The 21,482-nt window shown below is 43.4% G+C and overlaps 1 protein-coding gene across 4 annotated transcripts in view; it reads right to left on the reverse strand.

Moving 5' to 3' along the window:
• The window catches only part of ift80 (intraflagellar transport 80 homolog (Chlamydomonas)), a 34,791-nt gene that overhangs the window by 9,378 nt on the left and 3,931 nt on the right, over positions 1 to 21,482 (reverse strand). For all 4 annotated transcript variants that reach the window (XM_035622670.2, XM_035622667.2, XM_035622669.2 and 1 more), the window contains exons 4-10: positions 20,576 to 20,686; positions 20,353 to 20,421; positions 18,533 to 18,642; positions 16,886 to 16,975; positions 16,660 to 16,797; positions 1,921 to 2,100; positions 33 to 151 (exon numbers count right to left, since the gene is read on the reverse strand). In XM_035622670.2, the coding sequence (XP_035478563.1) occupies positions 33 to 151; positions 1,921 to 2,100; positions 16,660 to 16,797; positions 16,886 to 16,975; positions 18,533 to 18,642; positions 20,353 to 20,421; positions 20,576 to 20,686 (817 nt within the window). The remainder of the gene's footprint in view (positions 1 to 32; positions 152 to 1,920; positions 2,101 to 16,659; positions 16,798 to 16,885; positions 16,976 to 18,532; positions 18,643 to 20,352; positions 20,422 to 20,575; positions 20,687 to 21,482) is intronic.

Genomic DNA, 21,482 nt, shown 5'->3' on the forward strand with positions numbered 1-21,482 from the left:
GGAGACAAGAGAGGGAGGAGTGACTGACTGACTTGTAAATATAGCACTGAAGGGAAGTGGCGACCACCAGGTGACCACATGCCAGCGAGGCTTTGATGACTCGATCTCTAAACTCCAATACGTCCACTGCATCGTCCATCACATTCCTCACCTGAGGAAAAAAGAAGCAAAAGAGGAGAGGGCAAAAAGATGGGTTAAGTGGAAATAAAATAAACAAGAGTAGGGAAGAATAAAGTTCTCAGCAGGCTTAAACTTTATACTACTCAGCAAACACCACTTTTTAAATACGCAAGCAACAAAAGGGAGATACTGACTTTATTGACAGAGGCTTGAACACAGTCTCGCAGTGTATTCACAGTCACCTTAATATACACAGGAAACAGTCTACAGTATGTCCAAGTAAACGTAGGGCAACTGTGGTCAGAGAAAGGCATTTTTACTGTTTGTGCGAGCAGTGGTTGGTTCTCATTTTTTCACCTGCATAGATAAATACTTCCTTCCACCTCTCTCTGCGATTGAATGAAAGGCCCTTTTCCAGCAGCAGGTGAAAGGTGGGGTTATTTTTACAGCTTTACAAATCTTCCTCCTCTGCTCCCTCCAGCGAGCCAAATTTACATGCAACACAACCAGGAATAAAAAAACATTTGACCGCAAGGTGGTAAATTTAGCTGGCTGATTCACAAACCACTGGCAGATGTGCACTTTTAAAACGGACTGTGAGGAGGAGAGGGGGAGGAGGGAGACAGAAAAGCGCCTGCGAGGCTGAAAATAAATGGATGATGATCCAACTTTGTTTGGTTTACACAAACGGCACTTGGTAAAGATGTCTATGACAAACGAGTGCATGTGTGTTGGCGCACATGCATGTGCATGGCCTTGTTTCTGTAGGTGTGCGTGTGTATCCCTGCCTGAAAGTATACAAGTGTATATGTGTGTGTGTGTGTGTGTATGTATGTACATTAGGGTGTGTTAACCACATTTAAACACTACCTTGTGGTTAGCATGAGTTTAAACAGTAGAGAATGGTGGAGCAAGGGAGGCAGCTAGACAGGCGGGGCATTGTCATTGCCGGGCTGCACACTGGCACACAGGGAGGGTCTTGCTGTACTGTACAACGAGCCAAGGCCTGGGAAGCATTCGCCTCTCTATGTAGCATCTACTCACTCATCTCTTTACAGTCCTCCTATGGCATCACAGTCAATCAAATCTGTGGTTATGCAGAATTAAATCTCAGCTCTTGGGGGAGTTGGGTTATTTTTCCTCACATACACTCTTAATCTTTAATGATCTTGGCTTGAAAATCTTTAAAAGACACTTTAATATCTAAAACGTTCACTCCAATGACATACCAGTAATCAAGGTGGGCTTCCAGCATTAATCTTTTCTGTATGCAGATTTTTCTGAAAAGTTGTGTTGTTTCTTCCTGCTTATCATCTTCACTTAGTATCAATTATTTTTTCTACCTTTTTTTGTTTCCACAAAACCAAACAATGATATGAGACACTGTGGTTACATTCATACTACTACGTTTACAATTTAAAATGGTGTTTCCAAACTGAAACGATCATCGTCCACACACAAGCATTGTAGCTCTGAATCAGTATTACTCTCTGCTTGCTGTTCATACCCACCTGAAAACGTACATCACGTGACCATTCACGTATGATGGGTTACCAGTGTTAACAGGAAACAGACTGCCGTCTCTGCAGTTAGCAACTTAGTTACCGACAATACTACTGACGGGAAACAGCAATAATGAAAAGTAAGAGCAGGGATTTCTTTTCAAACCGAAATGCAGCACCGGAGTTTTCAAACTAAAACATGGCAAGCAGTTTTAGGCGTTAGAAAACTCTGGAGTAGTGCTAAAACGTAGTAATGTGGATGTAACCTTTGTGTGTGTGTGTGTGTGTGTGTTTCTACCTGCATGGTTCTCCTCTTGGTAAGAGTGATCACAAAGTTCTTCCACTCCCAGTGCTGCTCCACCACATGGGCAAAGATGACATGCCCATTGCCACAGGCACCAGCCAGCTGGGTTCCGTCTGCAGACCAGGCCACTGTGAACACACTGCCTGTGTTGGGCTTCTCCAAAGCATAGGACCACTGGGGGGAGGGGGATGTGAGGAAGGGAGAGAAACAATATGGTTAATGGCTACAGATATTTATCTACAATCTTAAACAATTACCTGGGGGGGGGACTTGAAATAATAAGAGGTTTAGAGAAGAGAAGCAGTAAGAGTGTATAAGTGTGTGTGTGTGTGTGTGTGTGTGTGTGTGTATGTGTGTGTGTGTGTGTGCGTGCGTGCGTGCACACATAATGTAAACTCCGCTAGAAAGACAGGGGCCCAGTCAGTCAGTCATTGAGCTGTGATGACCTGTGAGAACTGCGAGACATTGAAGGAGTGATCGGGCCTGCCAAGTCCAGCACTCGCGCTCGTAAACATACACTCTGCTATCCTCATCTATTACATACACAGGGGGCAGGGGTGCAGGGAGGGAAAGGGGGGCTTATATATGAGCCCCCAAACTGAAGCCAAAAGCTGATTAACAAGACCTCTCCATTCTTTTTATAAGAAAAGGTTTAAAAGAGGTAGAGTCTGAGAAGGAGGGGGGAAGATAGAGAGGAAAAGAAAGACTCGTCCCCTCCTTGTCTGCTGTGCTGCGTCAGCTAAACTGTGCACTGACTCTGACAGTCAGTGAAGCCTTCACAGTATCTAAGACAAGAGCACCTCTCCCATCTTTCCCTGTAGAACTCCCCCTTTTTTAAAAATCTCTTTCCAGTTCTTCTTCCTTCTCCCACTATTCTTTTTCCACACTCCTGTCCCTGAACTCTTTCATGTATCACAACAGAAAAGCATTTTTTGCGCTTTAATCCAATGTGAATCATTTGGATCCACCAGCAGATAAACATTTTCATTTTAATTATTTTCCATGACGAGAGCTCACAAGGCCGGACGGTAGCTAGATTCGCAAAGTAAATTTTTTTTGTCTCATCCAAATATCATTTGCTTCTGCCACCTGACATTATGGTTATGACTAGTGCTGATTATAACACACAACATCCCCTTTTCACAATCACCTTCAACCTTCCTCATCCTCCCCCCGACCCTCCTTGACCTCCCTCTGGCTTTGGGTGCAAGTGGCTGGCTGATCTGAGCTAGGCTAGGTGGGTTCTTTGCCAGCGAGGGGGATCTTCCAAACAAATACGCCCATTCACACTGCAAACTGCTTATGAAGGGAGAAAATTGCTAATGTTAGCCTAGCGCTGCCTGCCCTGCGATGGAGAGACAAGTGTGGTACGACAGGCCAAGTGCTGCGGTGAAGCTTGGAGAACAGGCCTCAGTGTGTTCGCTGCCTCATACACATGCAGCTGCGGGATGTGAGGTGTGGCGTTATTTCCTCTCCATTCCCTTTGACGGGACTCGAGGTAACGGTCGGCAAGCTACAGGTTACAGGCCCGCTGCTTTGATCTCCCTCCCTCTCCTGTCTTGACGGCCTCATACACACACCGCTCAGCTGGTTTTGGTCAGCACCCTCCCAGCAGTTAATGTCATATCAGGACCCAAAATAGTTGTGGGAAAAAACAAGACCTGTGCAGCCACGTGAACAAGGGATAGTTTGTTTAAGTCAAATTAATTGCTATTTGACTTATTTTCCCTCCTTTCTCCCTTCAATTCCTGCAGCTCCAAGCCTCACTACTTATAAATCCTGTCACAGGATTTCGTCTCTCTTCATATGAATACATTCTTTATGAATAGATTATGTTTTCTCTTTCGCAAACCTGAGAGCTCCACAGTCGAACAACTTGGGTCAGCCTTTACAATGAGAAATCTATTCTTCAGCTAACCATCTTGAGATGGCCCTCTCTGTGTTGAAGCACCCTCGAGGGAAAGAAAAGTGGAGGGATGGAAGAGAGAGGGATGGATAGATGGGAGGGTCAGTGATGAAGCTGAATGCATACACCAGACTGTAATGAAGCAGGACATATGATATCAGCTTGAGGAACACTGCTGGATCCATGCTTACCTAATGCTTTTAACACATTGAGCCATTTGACTCCTTCTAGAGCCAGCCTGCACGCCAGCAAGTGAGAATAAGAGTGTGTGTGTGTGTATGTGTGTGTGTGTGTGTGTGTGTGTGTGAGAAGGGGGATTGTCCTTGTGTCTTTGTGTATGTGTATTTTGTGCATGTGAGAGAAGCAGAGAAGAGATGAAGAGAGCAAATACAGTAAGTGTGAGAATGGAAAAAATTATGATAACAACACATCAAGATAATTGCTTAAGTTGTTTCAGTGAAGCCAAGCAAACAAACAAATTTATGTTAACAATATTGTCTGACACAGCAATAAGAGAGAGTTAGAGGTGCTAGAAATGTGTATTCTTTATTTTCCTGTAACACAGTATCTGAGCAGATGTATGTCACCTTCTTGGAAATGCAATCGCTGTATAATTTTTCACACTAAAACACCATACCGGTTTGTTTTCAGTTTTTCAAAAGAATGCTAGGCTGGTTAGGTTGTGGAAGTGACCCTAGACAAGTTGAGGATTTTGGGAAAGGAGAGGAGAAGCAATGGGGAGATGAATCAACAGTTTTTTTTTTTTTAGACAAGGCTGGAAGGAGATACAAGATTTGTGCAAAGATATATCATATGGTGAGATGGAAGGTGCTTTTACACACACACACACACACACACACACACACACACACACACACACACACACACACACACACACACACACACCACATACATGTAGCAGCAGTGCATGGCTGTGCGTGTAAGTCTAGGTAAAACATGCCCACACATGTACTTGTGTCATCGACATGGCAGGGGACCAAAGCAGGTAGTTCAACACTTGCAATGATCACTTTGAGCACTGAGCAAAACGCCCACATACGCATCCTGTGTGCCGACATGTGTCTGTTAATGTGACTCAAGACAAACAGACGTTAGTAGCACACAGGTGACGAACCCTGGAGTGCTGAATCGGTAAAATATCCCTGTGAGATTTGATCATGCTGTACCATCCTTCACCATATTTGAACGGTGGTGTAACTATATGGTTTTCCTTTTGCTTTAGGGGCAGACCCAAGTGATGATGCACAGACTCTGGGTTTCCAGCTCATGCATAGGCTCCACACAGACACACTGACAGATCTGCAGACAACTGTACATTTTGCACACACACGTATGTATGCATGCATGTATGCACAAAAAAAAACATGAACACAGCCTCTTTAGAGCCTCTTTAAGAAGTGTGCCTGCCCTCTCCCTATTCCTGCTGCTCACTCTCTCTGCATTGCTCAACATATGTTTACCATTAAAACTGGCAGGTGTTATGGGCCTACCCCTTCTCTCTATTGCTGCCCTGCAGCCGCAGCCAACACGGGGAGGCCTGCAAAAAGGTTACGTAAAAAATAAGATTTCTCTCCGAGGAAAGGACTGTCTCCGAGAACCCCCAAAACTCATATTGAAGTTGCAATTGACTCTGCCCTGTTCCTTTTATCAGTTGTTCCATGACTTTTTTAATAAATATCATCCTGCTGTCAAAGAGATACTACACTGTCTCTTCACTCCATGTATGTCGTATCAAATTCTCTATATAGGCTTGAAATGTAGCCATTGAAAGTTGACAAATGTGTCTCTTCCACAGAACAGCAACTTGTGTCAGCTGTTGGTTAGCATGCATCCCAACAGTGACATGTTTTGATAATAGTCAAAGCATGGGGAAAAAAAGGCAAAGTTTCAACTTTCTGATTTTTTGTCACGAGCAACTTATTGCAATAGCGTCAAAAGGAAGCTGTGCATTTAGACCTACTTTGGCCAAAACTGGAGTGTGTTGCACACGTTGCACATGTGGCTGGGCAGCAGACGTGGATGACGCCGCAGGAGTTGCTTTAGAAATTTGACATTTTGATACTTGTACTATTAGAATACGTTGTACCCTACATGAGGCGGAACACAGCTGATATACATCTTCTTATTACATCCATCTGTGAAGTCAACAGGGTGTGAGTATTTAATACATGAAATATAGAGGTTTTGTGGAGCACAACTTTAACTCTTTCAAACACATGTAGTTTTGTGCTAGACTCGCCAGGTGAAAATAACAACTGACTGGAACAACACTCGTAAAAAAAGCAAAGATGATCTTGAAAAACAAAGCACTAACAAAAAGAGTGAGAGAAGCACAAGGACTGAGAGGGGAGCAGGGAAAATGTTAGAAACAAAGTCAAAGGACAAAATTAAAGTGTGCATATGTGCCATTGGTTTACCCCTTCCCCCCTCTCTCTACATGCACTACCTGAAACAGTGCTCTGGTCTTCATGGCCTGGACGGAGGGGAGTGGGGGTTGGCCCGGGTGGAGCTCGGGCCAAGGAAAGGGTTAATGACACATGTCTGGACTAATGGCTCCCAGTGGAGCTATCTGCTGATTCAGCCCCATTACTTCACAAGCATTAAATATGTCTGCCATGACCGCTCTCTGCCCCCCCCAGCACTAATGCAAGTCAACAACATACTAATCAGGGGGGGGGGGGGGGGGGGGGGGGGGGGGGCATGAGATTTCCAGACTTTCTGTGCTTTTCTAGCCCTTCATCTCTGACACCCCTGTCACATTGAAGCAAGCGTCCAGGAAAAACGTGCAACATAAGTGTTGATGGGTCAACCCGAGTCTGTGACCCTACGAAAAATCCAGCATTTAATGCAGCTACAGCACTACCGGGCCATGGTATGAAAAGATTATGGCAAAGTATACTGTATGTAGTACATTTATAGCATCAAATTCCACTCCTCTACATACCAGAAATGAATCTGCTGGTAGAATCTGCCGGTGGATATTTTGTCACACACTTTTGATCACATGGGCATGTGACAGTGACCCAGTTTTTACTTGTGACCAACAGTGTGGTATGAATGATCAAATGCAAATCGCATATCCCATGAATGATATTTTCTCGACAAAAGAGAGATTTTGAGCCTCTGTTATGACATGTTACATGTGCCCTACATGTTACATTCTAAATTGCAACGTTTTTTCCAATGTATTGTTCAGAGTCACATCTAGTTGTGACTCTTCTCTCTGCCTTGTTTAGTCACAGAGAAGTTTTTAACATGAAGTAATTAAGCTCAATTGGTTAAACTGCTGCTTCATCTCATTATTACATAACAGATATTACGAGCAAAGCCCCTCATTGTTTAAAGGTACAAAAGTAGAAATCTCAATGTACACTAGTGAAACCAGGGCTACTTTCTCTGTTAGTTTGTCACCATGCTAGTGGGAGCTAGTGGGAGCCAATCTAGTCCAGGGTTAACAGTCTTACATAAATCAGAACAGATGGCAGACTCTCTGCAAAGCCAGCTGGCTTCAGTTTGCCTGTTAGCAGGACAGGACCTGGCAGTGCAGGTACAGAGCGTAACTCCCTGCACATAATAAACACAACACACATGTCTGAGTGTAATGGATATTAGACATATACAGGCAAGTATCAACCCATAAACAGACATAGGGTGTATACGTATGAAAATGCTGACACAAATTAGGGTTCACGACAAAACCCATTCAAGAGAGATACTAAAAGCAAAGATGTTTTGAGGAAAGGGGGGTGGGGTGGGGGGGGGGGGGTTGGTGGGGGGGGGGGGGGGGGGGGGGGGGGGTTGGTGGTGGTGGTGTTGGATGAGCAGATCTCTCAGCAGATTAGGAGGCCATGTGAATGTCATCTTGCAGTGACCCCCTCTATGGGGGATGGGCTGGACTATAAGAATAAGGACAAGCTGGGCCTATGTCCAGGACTGCTCAGATATGTGTGTGAAATGTCTGGAAAATCAGTACGGATAATTTCGGGAGTTTGGAAAAAAAGCAGCAGGAGATTTTCTGAGTCAAACGTGTTCAGCACAGCAGGAACATTTCCAGAACATTCAGGTGAGGGGTGGCGCCTCGGTCCACTGAAACTACCAGAGATTTTCATTCTGTATTCTCACATTTCTCACTATGACATTTTCTGGAAATTTAATTTTAAGATGGACCAAGCCATCCAAATCACCTGTAAAGCTGTCAGCTGCCAACCATCTATATCTGTTTTGCTCTGCATTTCATGTACTATGTTCTGACATAAATCAACTATCATGAAAGAAACATGCACGCACGCACGCAACTTTAAAATAAAACTTTGACACAGTACCTTGGCAGAGTTTATAAAGAAATGAACAAAAACAAAACAGTAGTTTAGGGAATTTTTATGAGGTTGTGATTGTAAGAATTACAGCAAATTCAACCAGTGATTGTACACAATGATTTTATGTTTGTCTTCTGTGAGGGGCACATCTCGCAAAAAATTAAAATCCTACAACAGTAACGTCCTTGCAATATACAGTGCATTTCTGTGAGCTATTCTTTGTTTCTCCAAAAGTTGTCTTCTCCTTTGGCTCTTCCTCAAATTGGACTGAAACTGAAACGTTGTGCTAATGTGCAAGTTTGTCAGTAAAAATACAGAGAAGATAAGCTAGAAATGGAATCAAATTTCTTTGTAATATCAATTATCTTTAACAAAGAACAATGTACATCTCCAAATGTTAAAGAACCCAATGCACATAAGTGAACTAGCCAGCAGCACTTACAGTGTTTTCTCTGCCTGCTGCACAATCAACCGTTCGCATTCCCTGACTCTGCAATAACACACAATAACTAGCTATCGTATAAGCCCATTTCTAAATATAGGCCAGTGAGAGGAGTGCTGCAAATCTCTGTATTGAAATAACCACTTGGCTCAGCCAAAGAGATACAGAGGCTGGGCCAGGGAGAAGTGTGGAGTGGCACAAGTTGGAGCTTTGGCATGACGAGGGGAAATGGAGAGAGGTAGAGAGTGGGATGGGAGAGCGAGGGGGGGGGGGGGAGCAAAACAAACTAGAAGATAGCAAGCAAGGGAGAGAGAGAGAAAGAGAGAGAATAATGATCTACACATGGTTTCATGCTGGAGCCTCCACATAGTAACCATAGACACATGCTGGGGCCTCCTGGGACTCATCAGCAGGACACAGCTGTGAGCTGGACAGCAGAATTCTATTAGCACCAACTATGCACACATGTGCTTGCAAATACACACACACATACACACATACACACATACACACACACACGTGTACACACACACACACACACACACACACACACACACACACACACACACACACACACACACACACAGAGGTAATTTGGGTATTTAACTGTGTTTTGGCATGCTATAAACGGCACAACACATCAAACCTTACAATGGACGTACTACACCAGCGATGGCAGGTCTCGAATACACTGGATCACTTAGTTCATCTGAAGGTCTTCACAAAGGTCGAAGGGTCTGAGCATTTCAGCCAATGAGCTGAGACTGTTCCCCCTTCTGCAGACGCTGAAAAAGTTTATTTTGTAAAGCACTGGCAAACGCACCTCTAAACTGTTCTTCAGCAGGTTATGTAATACCTGTTGATAAAATCTAGTGTAAATGTCATTTATCCTTCACCTTGGCTAGTCTTCCATAATGTGAAAATCACGCATGTCTGTAACACTGGTTTCACAGTACTTAAAATAAACACAGGCATCCATACAGCAATACAAACACACACTTTAAGCTAAGTGCATATGCGATGACAAGACCATTAGTTTTCTGCGGAGGCACACATAACAAATTATACTTAAATGAAGGAGCCACTCAATAAATTAGTCAATGTCAAGGCGTGGCACCGTTGTGATCCATGTGGAAGCCAACAGAAGGGGGGAGGAACCCTGGGACGCATCCAAAATATAAAACCTTTCAAATCATCCTATTCTAGACCTTGCCTTCAGCTCAGCCCTTGTCCTCAACAGCCCTTAATGAACTTCAAGTGATACCCCAGTCCCACACATGCTTTGCACAACCAAAACCCCCTCTATTTGCTCTCTACCTTCATCACCCTCACTCCTCATACCATTTTACACCTCTTTCTTCACTTTCTCCTTCTTCTTTCTCTCTGTGAATGTCACATGTTTGTCGAGCTAGTAGAGGTAGTGATTTAGTGCTGTTAGGAATGATGACTCTGCCAGAGGGGCTGGCAGGGCACTGTCTCACTGTCATACGCTCACTCCTGCTGTGGGGGAGCGAGAGAGAGGGATGGAGGGGTGGCGAAGTAAAGAGAAGAAAAAAAGGGGGGGGGGGGGGGAGAGAGACGAGCGCCGAGCGAGAGAGGGAAAGAGAAACCACCGGCTTTTATGGAGACCAATACTCCAAGCCTCACTGCCTAGGCCAACTTTACAGGATATATTGGACAGTTCCACACTAGCCCGCCCCCACCCCTCCGACTGCTCTCTACTTTTCTCAGCTCTTTTTCATGCTCCCCTCCTTTTTGGTTTCCAACAAGGCAAGCCTTTAGCCGAACTCTAGAGGTGTAAAAGCAATACCATGTCAACAAGTGCCTTTTACTCTAACCCACTTTAGACACACAGACACCGGCTCACACACAAACACACATGCGCTCGCACAATAAAAAAAAATTTGGGTCAATCATCTGCAAGAGGGACTTTAGTATACGCTGTTCCACATAGTTTGCCAGAATAAGTTCAGCAACACAGAAAAAGCAAAGCCTGTCCTGCACAAAGGACCCACAACACATAGGAGAAACCATTATCTTCCCATTCCGGGAAAGTAATGAGCTCCTTGGGATGATAGGTGCGAGTACTGCATCTTACAGTCTGGTGCTGTTGTGTGTTTCGCACGCTCCAAACCAGGCCTGGCGACATCATCAAATGGGTTCAAAAAGAATCAGTAAAAAAAAATTCTTATGAAAACTAGAAATAAAACGGTGGAGTAGTAGAGCTGTGGAGGCTGAGGCGGACCCAAGTTGCCCTTTTTCAGAACTTGTGCTCTTTGAAACAGTTCACAGTGTACAGAGGGAGCACCCTTACTACCGCCAGAAAACAGAGAGGAAGAGTGCAGAGAGCAAGAAATAGCACGCAAGAGCACAGATTTGTAAGAAGAGGGGAGGGAGGGGTGAAGCAAGAGGGAAAGGAGGGAGGGAGGGAGGGAGGGAGAGAGAGAGAGAGAGAGAGAGAGGAGTAGCCCTGCCCAGTTGCCTGGGGAGAAAACTGCTCTGCTGCTGACTCAGGACTCTCTTTGTTTGACAATGCTCCCTCGCTTTCTTTCTTTCTTTCTCACTCTCTCTCTCTCTCTGTCCGTCTGACGCACACTCTCAGACTTAATCGTCTTTTTTCAAACACTCAGTCCCCAACTTTTCTGATGTGCACATGGTCCTACTTTCTCCGACTTGTGCCAATAATTTCACTTTGACTTACGTTTCATCTTCTCTCCTGTGTAACTCCCCTCTTTTGTTTTTCCACTCCTATCCTCTATGTGTATGTGTGTGTTTGTGTGCGCGTGTGTGCGCGTGTGTCACTTCTGCTGGTGTTCTCTTCTTTTGCAGTCACATTTCACTCCATCTGAACTACACCATAGAAAACGTCCCTTTCTCATGTGACGAAACCAGACAGAGGCTCACAGCCTAATAAATCCACAGTGGCTTTCTTTTGCCTCTTCATGCTCCACTAACAGTGGTTTGCGATCAGGACCAGAACTCTGGGGCTGTTTTATTCTCTTGCAGCAGTGGCAATTTCCAGATGTTGGCAGTGGTTGGCAGCAAACTGCCGGCACATGCTCAGGTATATTATCATTTGCAATGATAGTGGAGGAGGAGGGGGGGGGGGGGGGGGGGGGGGGGGTGGGGAAGAGTCTGGCAATTAGGGAGGAGGTGACACATAAGAGTCTATAGCTAATAAAAGAATGGGGGGGACCACAAGACGACAGGCAGTCTAAAGGACATTCAAAAGTGATGGACTCTGAGAGATAATAATGGTTGGCAGCTATGAGGATGGTAGACAAAGATCCTATAGAGAATGAGGTTGCACGTTTAAGAGGGAGGGGAGGAGAGAGAAAAGTAACAGAGAGTAACAGGAGCAGTGCTGATTCCAGCTGGACATGGACCCATTCCCAGTGGCAATGTTATGCAAGGCTCACATACACCTTGAGCCCCCCCCCCCCGACTCACCCAGAAAAAAAGAGAGGTAAAGAGTTGCCTTGAGGAAGCAATGATAAGCACAAGGTATAGTCCAACACACCCTGACAAAATGAGGAGGGAGGCCATAGCAGAGAGACGTTCAGAGAATTCTCTGTCCCGCAAAAGAAACGTGATTGTAATTTACAAAGAGAGTAAAATAATGTAGCTCAATCTCCCTCTTGAATTAATTCAGATAAACTAGCTACTCATGATTGATTGACAGATAAAGGAAGAAGCTGTTTGTTCCAGAAAAAAACAAAAGATAATAAATCTATGATTGTCACGATTAAGGGCCATTTGTCCTCTGTGTATCAGGCAGTACCCACAAGTAGATACTGATGGTTTTAGACTTTTTCCAAACCCTACTCTTGAAAAAAGTGCTGCCATTATGAGCGATACATCTGATACATGAATTATGAATACGCATCTCCCAAAACTTTTTGAGGGTGACAGCTGTTATCACATTGTGGATTGAAAACTGCAAGGGTGTTGGTAAGAAGCAGTGTTCAACCTTGGGCGACCATTAAACCATCTGATGATCTTAACTAAATTGCCTGTGGTTAAGTATAACCTACAAATGGGGGAGCTGCTCTTTCATTTGAATCCAGCCAGGCAAATTCAGGGCCATCAGTAAAAAGCTGAGCCCAGCTCAACTTTTGCCACAGCGCAATGTGACGTCTTCTGGCAAGGCATTTGGAGGCCTGCGTTGTTTAATGCAGGGCTGTTTTTAGTCTGAACTCCCGCCAAGTCCTGAAAGAGCATCAAACCATGGAGGAAGAATGGTAAAATAATTATGAAATGTGGCTTTGAAGTTTTCCTCCATTGATAGGAACTTGAGCAAACGTTCTATAAGCTTTTGGGACAATGTCCTGCAGTCTGACTAGGTTTTCTCTCTATGTATCAGTAATGTTTCTGAAACACACACAAAATTCAGCAGAGCTTAAGTCAGATGAATAAAGTGATTTCTGATATAACCGATCAAGTTCTAATGATGAAGAAAAAAATAGAATAATGTACGAGAATTAGAGGAAGAAAACCAAGCAGCTATTACACTTAAATATGAGCATGGGTTGTACAGTGTAGAGAGAAAAAACAAGTGCAGTGAAGAGAAGGGGGAGGAAAGGGGGGTGGGGGTGGAGAGAAAGCAGCGAGAGGGTGCTCGCCTGGCACAATGAGTCCTACTTGTTAGCCAGTGACAGTGTCAGGGATCGTGACAGGGTCCAGACGCTAGACACCAGCTGCAGCGCCTCGTAAATAGACTGCTGTCTCGCAGGCACATTTGCACAGCAATGGTTACACACACACACACAGACACACACACACACACACACACACACACACACACACACACACACACACACACACACACACACACACACACACACACACACACACACACACACAAACACACACACACACACACACACACAAACACACAAACACACACAGGCATGTGGGCACATGCATATACTATGGCAGGCTCACAGACAGACACTGACTTATTGTCTCTCCCAAATCTTGTAAAAGGGACAGTGAGCTTCTTTGTGTCTCATGTCCAGTTAAAGGTCCTGTACTTCATACACAAGAACTCCACACTCCACAAAATCACAACGAAAATAATTTAATATGTATCAGTAATTCATGTGTTCAATAACAACTAAATGTTGACGCTTGGTGGAAAAGCAAAACAGAAAGAAACTGTTCAGTCCATAGAAACTACAAGACTAATCCTTCTCAGTGCTTTTGCCTCGATGTAAACTTCGTGCATTTGTCTGTGTGTGTGCGTGTAAGTTCCCGTTGCCCCTCCCTCCACGGTGATAATGAGGGGGGCAACACACTACATCTTCCCTGCAGTGCGTGGAGGGAGAAAACGTCATGGAGAAAGGGGAATGGAGCAGGGGAGAGAGTTGGACGGGAGGTGAAGGGGTTAAATGCGCGGGAATGATCTTGCTGAGCCAGCAGCAATACGTTAAAGTGCAAGGTTTCATTGTAGCAGATACAGAATGAAACTCCTTCCCATTAGTCACGCGAGTAACTGAAAAGGACTTGTTGCACCGCTTAACCCTTGCTGTGCCACAAACAAACCACGGCCAACGACACAGGTAAAGCCCTTAATTAGTTAATGCCCTTTGTGTTTGTGTGTAAACTCACGTGTGCACTGAGATTACAGTGTGGAAGGTTCAGAGACCAAGTGTGCACATGCACGTACATTGAATTTTTCTCAAACTTGATGCGTGAGAGGAGTGTATGTCTGAATTCACACATATGATTCAGAGTGACCTTTGAGGGGGGATTTTGTTTTTCTAAAGCCCTCCCCTTCTCTCTCTCTTTCTTAGGCAAGCCTCCCACGCCATGCTACAGAACACACTGTCTCTGAGGGGCTTAGGGAGGAGAAGGCAAGCATACCCTTCCTCCAGTAAGAGCGGGGCAGAACCATAATCATCGTAATTATCATCATCATCACACTGCCTTTACCACAACACACCACAGCAAAGCACAGTGGTGCAGTGACCAAACAATGGGACAAACTAACCGCATAAACATCCCCATAATTGACCTAAGGTGAATCGCGTCATTATACAAAATAAAGGAGCAAGTTGTATCAAATCCTGTCTGCACATTTTTATTTTTGTTGACACAAAGAGAATGGATGCAAGCGGGCTTCATACGAATGATTTCATCAGCTCACAGCTATATTTTGGCAACTGCCCCAAAAACTACTCAGATCCCTGGTTGAGAAAACCAAAAGAAAGGGTGAAGAACAAAGAGTTTCCCCAGAGTTCCCTAATGTAACCTCCCCAAAACACACCTTTACCCTCAGGAGACGATATATGCGTTGGCTCAGATCTCTGTCCAGCCCATTGGCTTTAGTACCGCAGAAAAAAAGGGCCATTTGATCATAATTAAATCAAAATGGAGCATGAAATGCCTGATGAGCAAACCCTACCCCTGATTCGTTTTCGCTACAGCAAATCTGATACAGCGAATCACTAACATCTCTACATCAACTAAAAGAAGCCCCAAGCGTTCCGTGGGGGCATAGCGAGGAACTAGTAATATCGTTCCTGGCCAATATTCTGCAATAATAACACACTTTCTCATTACAACTCCAGTAGCATTATCACCAGGTAATAAGAACCAAAATAAGACTGGTTGGGATGGTATTTGTTATGTCTGTTGTTTCATCACAGGCCAGAGTTTCATCACAGGGTAGTCTTTCAGTGTTTTTTCATCTCATAATTTACTCTGTGACGGTTCTTCAAGGCAAACCGAAACTTTGGAACAATTCTACTTTGTCTGGTTCTAGCAGCTCTGCAGCGGCAACAAGGCTCCATCACAAATTCTTCTCCTGAATGAGGTTTCAGCCTCTTCCCTATCAGCTCACTCATCGCAAAACTTGCCCGCATAACATTGTCGCTGTCTGGAGATTGTCTTGTGAAAGGTGCTTGTTGGGGCACACAGACTTCGCCAAAGAGCATTAAGTATATCCAAGCGCATTTGTCCTTACAACTCATCCAGTCTAGCTTCACGTTTCCAGCTGTAATTATGCTCCAGATAGGCCTTTTTTATCACTGTGACCATGTCCCACAAACTAGGCTCACTGGCTTGTCTTTTATTTCAGCAAAAAAAATAATTGTTTGTCCATTTCTCTTGGAAAGTGAGGCATTCTCCAGCTACAATTCTTTTCTTGATGATGCGTGTCGGTGATGACATGTAATAGCTACGTGTGTGTTTGCTTAACCCCGACCGTGACCTGATGGGCATACAGCCGGAAGGGACCACCCTGAATGACAGGGTATACTACTATTTTATTTTTTATAGTCTACTATTTTATGTTGTTTTCTTTAATTGACAAAAAATTGAATTGCTGCCTTGAGAATTGTTTTGTATGTCCAAGTTGCTTTTTTAAATTTATGAATTGTCTCACGGGCCGGATCGAATTCCAGAGGTTTCCCACCCCTGATATAAACCAAACTGCACTGGAAACGCTGACAGGGAACCACAGATATTGTATGTTTTAGAAAAAAAGGACTTGACTGACCACACAGCAAAAATGCTATCTCGATACATTAGAATAAACAAAACAGGAGCTTACAATATGTGAAAAGTACATGGACCTATACAAGATCTACAGTTGCATAGTTTCTGCAAAGGTCGTTAGCGACAGCAACTTATAGCAGAAGTCCAGGGGCTGCTGAGGTCAGAAAAACACTGCTAAAATGTATTTAGTCTTAAACTTTGATTGCCATCACCATAGTGTGTTATGGTTTCGACAGTCCTTGGTAATAATATGTGAAAGGGAAATTAAATGGAGGAAAAAACTAATTACATTGTTGATGCAAGCACACTTGAAAGAGTAGCTGGTAGTGGCTGAAAGTGCCAGGCAATATTGGTGTATGGATCTTCTGAGTAACATCAACAACGAGTTGGATTCATTTATTAAGCTAGAGAGGCAGTTATTCAAAATCTCTGCAACTGGACAATGTTTCAATCGTTTTATTGACCAGTTAAGCAGATCCAACATATTTTGAAAGATTAAACAGCTGCTAATTGCTAATTGCAGTGCGGTAAACAGGGTTTTTTCTTACCCCAGTCTTGTCACAGAGCCGCAGGGTGTTGAAGGAGCCCACGGCAAACACTTCTCCATCTGGCGCCCAGGACAGAGAGGTGACCGGGTATTCATGGGATGACGAGGAGTAAAGCAGGCGGCCAAAGCTGTCCCATACCTGATGGGGGAGACATGTTATGAAAAGTAAAAACGACGACAACACACCACCCCAGGATCTAAACGGTAACCCTTGAAACACTGCTCACCTTGTATTTACAGTCTTCTCCACCTGACAGTATGAGGTCATTGACTGAGTTCCAGTCCACCTTCAGAACGACCCCATCATGAGCCTTCCACTAGAGAGAGACAGAGGGAGAGAGTGGGACAATTTGTGAGCACAACATATGATGCTATTCATACAAGTGGGTGGGATAATAAATGAATAAATGACTTTCCATGAATAGAATTTTCATTTTTATGTTTAAAAAGAGAGTAAGTAAACGTAAAAAATGAGCAGGATGAGCTCCAGAAAGAAAGGAGTGGCATTTAATCTTCCACACGGTTGTGAGTGTATGAATTGTTTAACGTCGGCCTCATTGAGGGTTTACTGTCTTCATTGTGTGATACAGTGTAACAAAGAGCAGAAAGCCTGTCACCAGCCTTATCTTACCGTGTTCCTATCTTGTTCCTGCTCTCTCTACATGCCTACACTCTATTGTCTATTTTTTGTACCCTACTTGCGCACTCCATGCGCCTGAGGGAAACACACGTGTCGTGTGTGTCTGTCGCTGTGTAAGGGATCGCAGAGGTCAAAGTGGATCTTTCAGAGGCCCTTTACAAGTAGCTGTTTTTCACACCCCCTTCATATTGGATACCCATGCCAGGCAAAGTCCAGCCCATGTTTAACCCCGGTTTCCTGACGCACGCTGTCCCATTCAGGTTGACCCCTAAACAGGTTCAACTCGCATCACTGTGTTGTTCTTCAGGCGGTCTCAGGGAGAGCAGATGAAGCTGCGTGTGCGTGTGTGTGTGTGTGTTTGTGTGTGTGAGTGCACCGCTGAGAGCGGGTAAAGAGTTGGGAAGGCGCACATTAAACCCTCCACTGTTTATCTAAGGTCCCAGGCGCTATTCAGCTTCAAGAAGAGTAATAAACAAATGTATACGTGAACAAGAAAAATTACTGGCATGCAAGGTCCTCAGTGGTCCACTTTTCCTTAACATAGAAACAAAGACTTATAGATCTACTGCACTTTTATTTAACCTTAACATTGCAATGCAAACAAATCAACCTTAAGTTTGATTTACGAAGGCCTGCGGCAAAGGGCTTATATGATAACCACTTTCACAGCAAAAAAACACATCTGTAACAGTGCCTCTCATTGCTTGTTGACCTTGGGTCTCATGTTCTACAATTCATTGATATTGGTTTTGGGGTCAAATTAACTCAAAAACAATGAAAAGTATATATCTAAAAAAAAAGTATGATGAAATGATGGAGCTCTCACTGACTTAATATCATTAACGGGAAGCTTTTGAAAAGTATTTTTTTATTCAAACAATCATCTTAAAAGTTAAGGATATTGTGATGAGAAAGAAAGTGTCATCAATAAAGCTTGTTTAGTAAAAGTCATTGATAACAATTAGTTATTGGGTCACACAACCAAGAAGTGAAGGGGGGGGGGGTCCCGTTATCCCACCAGATTTTTTTCCTTAACTTCTTTCTTTATTTTTCTTTAGAAAATAATGAGCCTTTATAGACCATGCCAAATGCATCCGTCGTGGAATTGATAGATTCAAAAGTCAATCACTATAACTTTTGAGTCACTAACAGTTATTTAAAGGGTAGTCTTTCAACACTTTGACTTATTCCAATCCAATTACACCTTTTACAAGAATACGTAAAGTTTTTGTACCTGTATGACTTTTGCACTCGGTTGAAGAGGCTTGACGACGAGCTGTCTTCCTGATGTGTAGAGGATTCTGTCTGAGTCTGGTCCCCAGGCCACAGAATAGACAGGAGACCCTGGAATACAAAGGAAAGACGGGGAGACAGAAAATTGGCATCATGTATGAATCACAAGTCAAGAGCAAAGGATTGGGGCACATAAGGATTTTGACCATTAATTGATATAAAAAATTTAGAAGAATGTGAATTTAATTTACATTGGTGAATTTCTCCCTCCCTCTTTGGCAAAAAACAATAGCTCTAAGATAAAGCAGTGCCAATTCCTCCTCTCACGTGGTGTCATATTCCCTCAGAGACTTTTAACCCAACTACGGGTGCAAATGGTTTCTCACAGGTGCCAACATGACCTAAATCTGAGTTTGTCTTTCCATCTTCTCGTTCACCACCCAACCGCTTCCCTGAGCTCTATCACTCTTTAAATTGGTCACAGTGCCCAATGAAAGCAACACCTGCAGTGAGCAGAGTGCCATGTGAGGGTGGTGTGCATCTTAGGCAATGCAACCATATCCAGATGTTATACAAATCTGTGGGTCCGTTGAGCAGCCCACCACCCAGCAGCTCATTCTCCAAACAGCCAGCTAAGGAAAAATGTTTTTACATACTGGAGCTGAATTACTGTCCCCCTGCCAGTTTTTCCACAGCACCCGTCATTCAGCAGTAGTGTGCCATCCATTTCCCCCAGAAGCAAACTTTCATCCACCCCCCAAACTTTTTTTTTATCCCACAACTGAGAAGAAACATGTCATAAGTCAAACAGCATAATTAATCAATTAATAAGTAAGCCATAAGTAATGAGAATGCTGGGTAGAGAAATGTTTCATTATGAGTCTTTTTTATGGCTTTTAATAAAACTCCTCCTATAAAGCTTTGAAAGTTTATGGTGCTTTTAATTTTAAAAAAACATAGAACTGGCAGACAGACTCTGCGTATGGTAGTACGGGGCACAGTTACATTTTAATTGGCCCAACACATACATACACACAATCACACATTTCCTCCATCATTGTCATTCTTAAATTATCTGGCTTGAGCAAAGATACAATTTGCTGTACTGTGTGATATATGAGTGGACTTGTAAGGCCCATCTACTGGGACAGTTATTTTTCGAGTCCTGTGTCGAACAGGAGCAAGATGAGGAGGTGAGCATGTGCGTCATAGCAATCGGGATAAAATAAGGCTTCCCTGATTCACACGAATTCTGTGCGTCAGCGTGCCAGGTCTTCTTCATCGGGTCTCTGTTTCTTGCTTTTGTTCTCTCTGTCTCAGTTTTCCTTTTTGTCACAAGAGGTAGAACTCTTGTCCAGAAGTAATCGGCATTGTGTGTGCATGTGTGTGTGATGGAGAGAGACGATGAGGGGGTAATTGGTGGTAGAGTGTTGTGTTGTGTTTACTAAACGCCTGCAGCTGGCTGGTCAGCGACTGGCTTCACATGGTTCCTGCTGCTGACTGCCAGCTGCTATGGTCATGATCTCTTTTAATTTCTATCAGTCTAAAGCTCAGAATGGCTCATTCTCTCATTGCCGTTCAAATTATTGGGAATCATCATTATTGGGACATGTACAGCTCTAAGCCTCAATGTGTACATGTTTGCACACATTGAGGGACACTTCTTCTCAATACTCAAACATGCTAGATCAGCGAACACCTGATAACAACAGATGAGACTGATTTGTCTACTAGCTTTCATACCATGGTTATACTCTTACCATAAGAGTTTTAGTCAAAAAATATTGGCTCAGAGTTTTGAGTTTTGAGTTTTGGCCTCACCTTGGGTGGCTAGGGTTGAGCGCAGCATTCCACTTTTCGACCACATCTTGATCTGCCCATCTTCTCCAGCTAAGAAATGAGGGAACCGATTATTTGGACGTCCACGATGTAAAGATTTAAAGAACTGAATTCAAAAAATGTAAATTTGACTTAAATATTGTGATGGCAGGGTCATCAAATGAGTATTTGTTAAATTGCAATGAAACTGCATATGCTTCTTTACCTGTGATGAGAGCGGTTCCATCATAGTTCCATCTTCCTCCCAAAACTGCTCCTTTGTGAGCTTCAACACTCTTCTCGATACGCCCCATCTTAGAGGCCAGGTGGAACTTTCCTGTAAAAAAAAAAAGGCTTACTGAATAGGAATGCTACTCTCCTAGGTTGATGTTGGTGTCTAACGTCTATAATTCAGGAAAACCAGTGTTTACTGTAATTCACATCTTGCATACAGAGTAAGTCTGAGTATTTCAGGTTGCTGCGTGAGGCAAATGGGCTGAACAATTTTTTACACCCCATCAAAAACACAAGTGAATTGAAAATATTGACTGATCTTGGAAAACGTTTCAGCACTATGATAGAAAGTATAACTGTCAATCCCTTCACACAACATTTGCAACAGAGCTCTCTTTTCTTCTCCATGCTAAATCACAAAAAAGGGGATGAGGGAAAATGAAGTTTTTTCTGTTGGTTCATTTTTCTATTTTCTAGACACGAAGGGTGATCAGGCTTGGAGACAGTTATTGAAGATGCTAGGCTAGCATATACTTTGAGTGTATTAAAAAATTCTCAATGTTCTATGTAATTTCTGGTGGCCTAAAACTGCCAATCAGCATGCTGCTGCTCTCTCCCATTTCTATTTTTAAACATCTCAACAAAAGTGGATGTTACTGGTCCAGCAGGTAGTAAGTACAACTGACAGGCATATACAGCTGTACTGAAGGACAATTTTAATTCAAACAACTATTAAAGATATATTTTATATTTGCATGTGTAATGTGTATTACAATTCCTCATCTGTGTTGCAAAATATTGCATGCTCAACGCTTTTCTGTTTTGATTTGTCTGCGTTCTTGTTATTTGAAAGGTTTTATCATGATAGCATTTCAACCCTTTGTTATTTTACTTCTATT

Source organism: Scophthalmus maximus, chromosome 11, assembly GCF_022379125.1.
Source record: "Scophthalmus maximus strain ysfricsl-2021 chromosome 11, ASM2237912v1, whole genome shotgun sequence".
In the NCBI taxonomy this organism is placed as follows: domain Eukaryota; kingdom Metazoa; phylum Chordata; class Actinopteri; order Pleuronectiformes; family Scophthalmidae; genus Scophthalmus; species Scophthalmus maximus.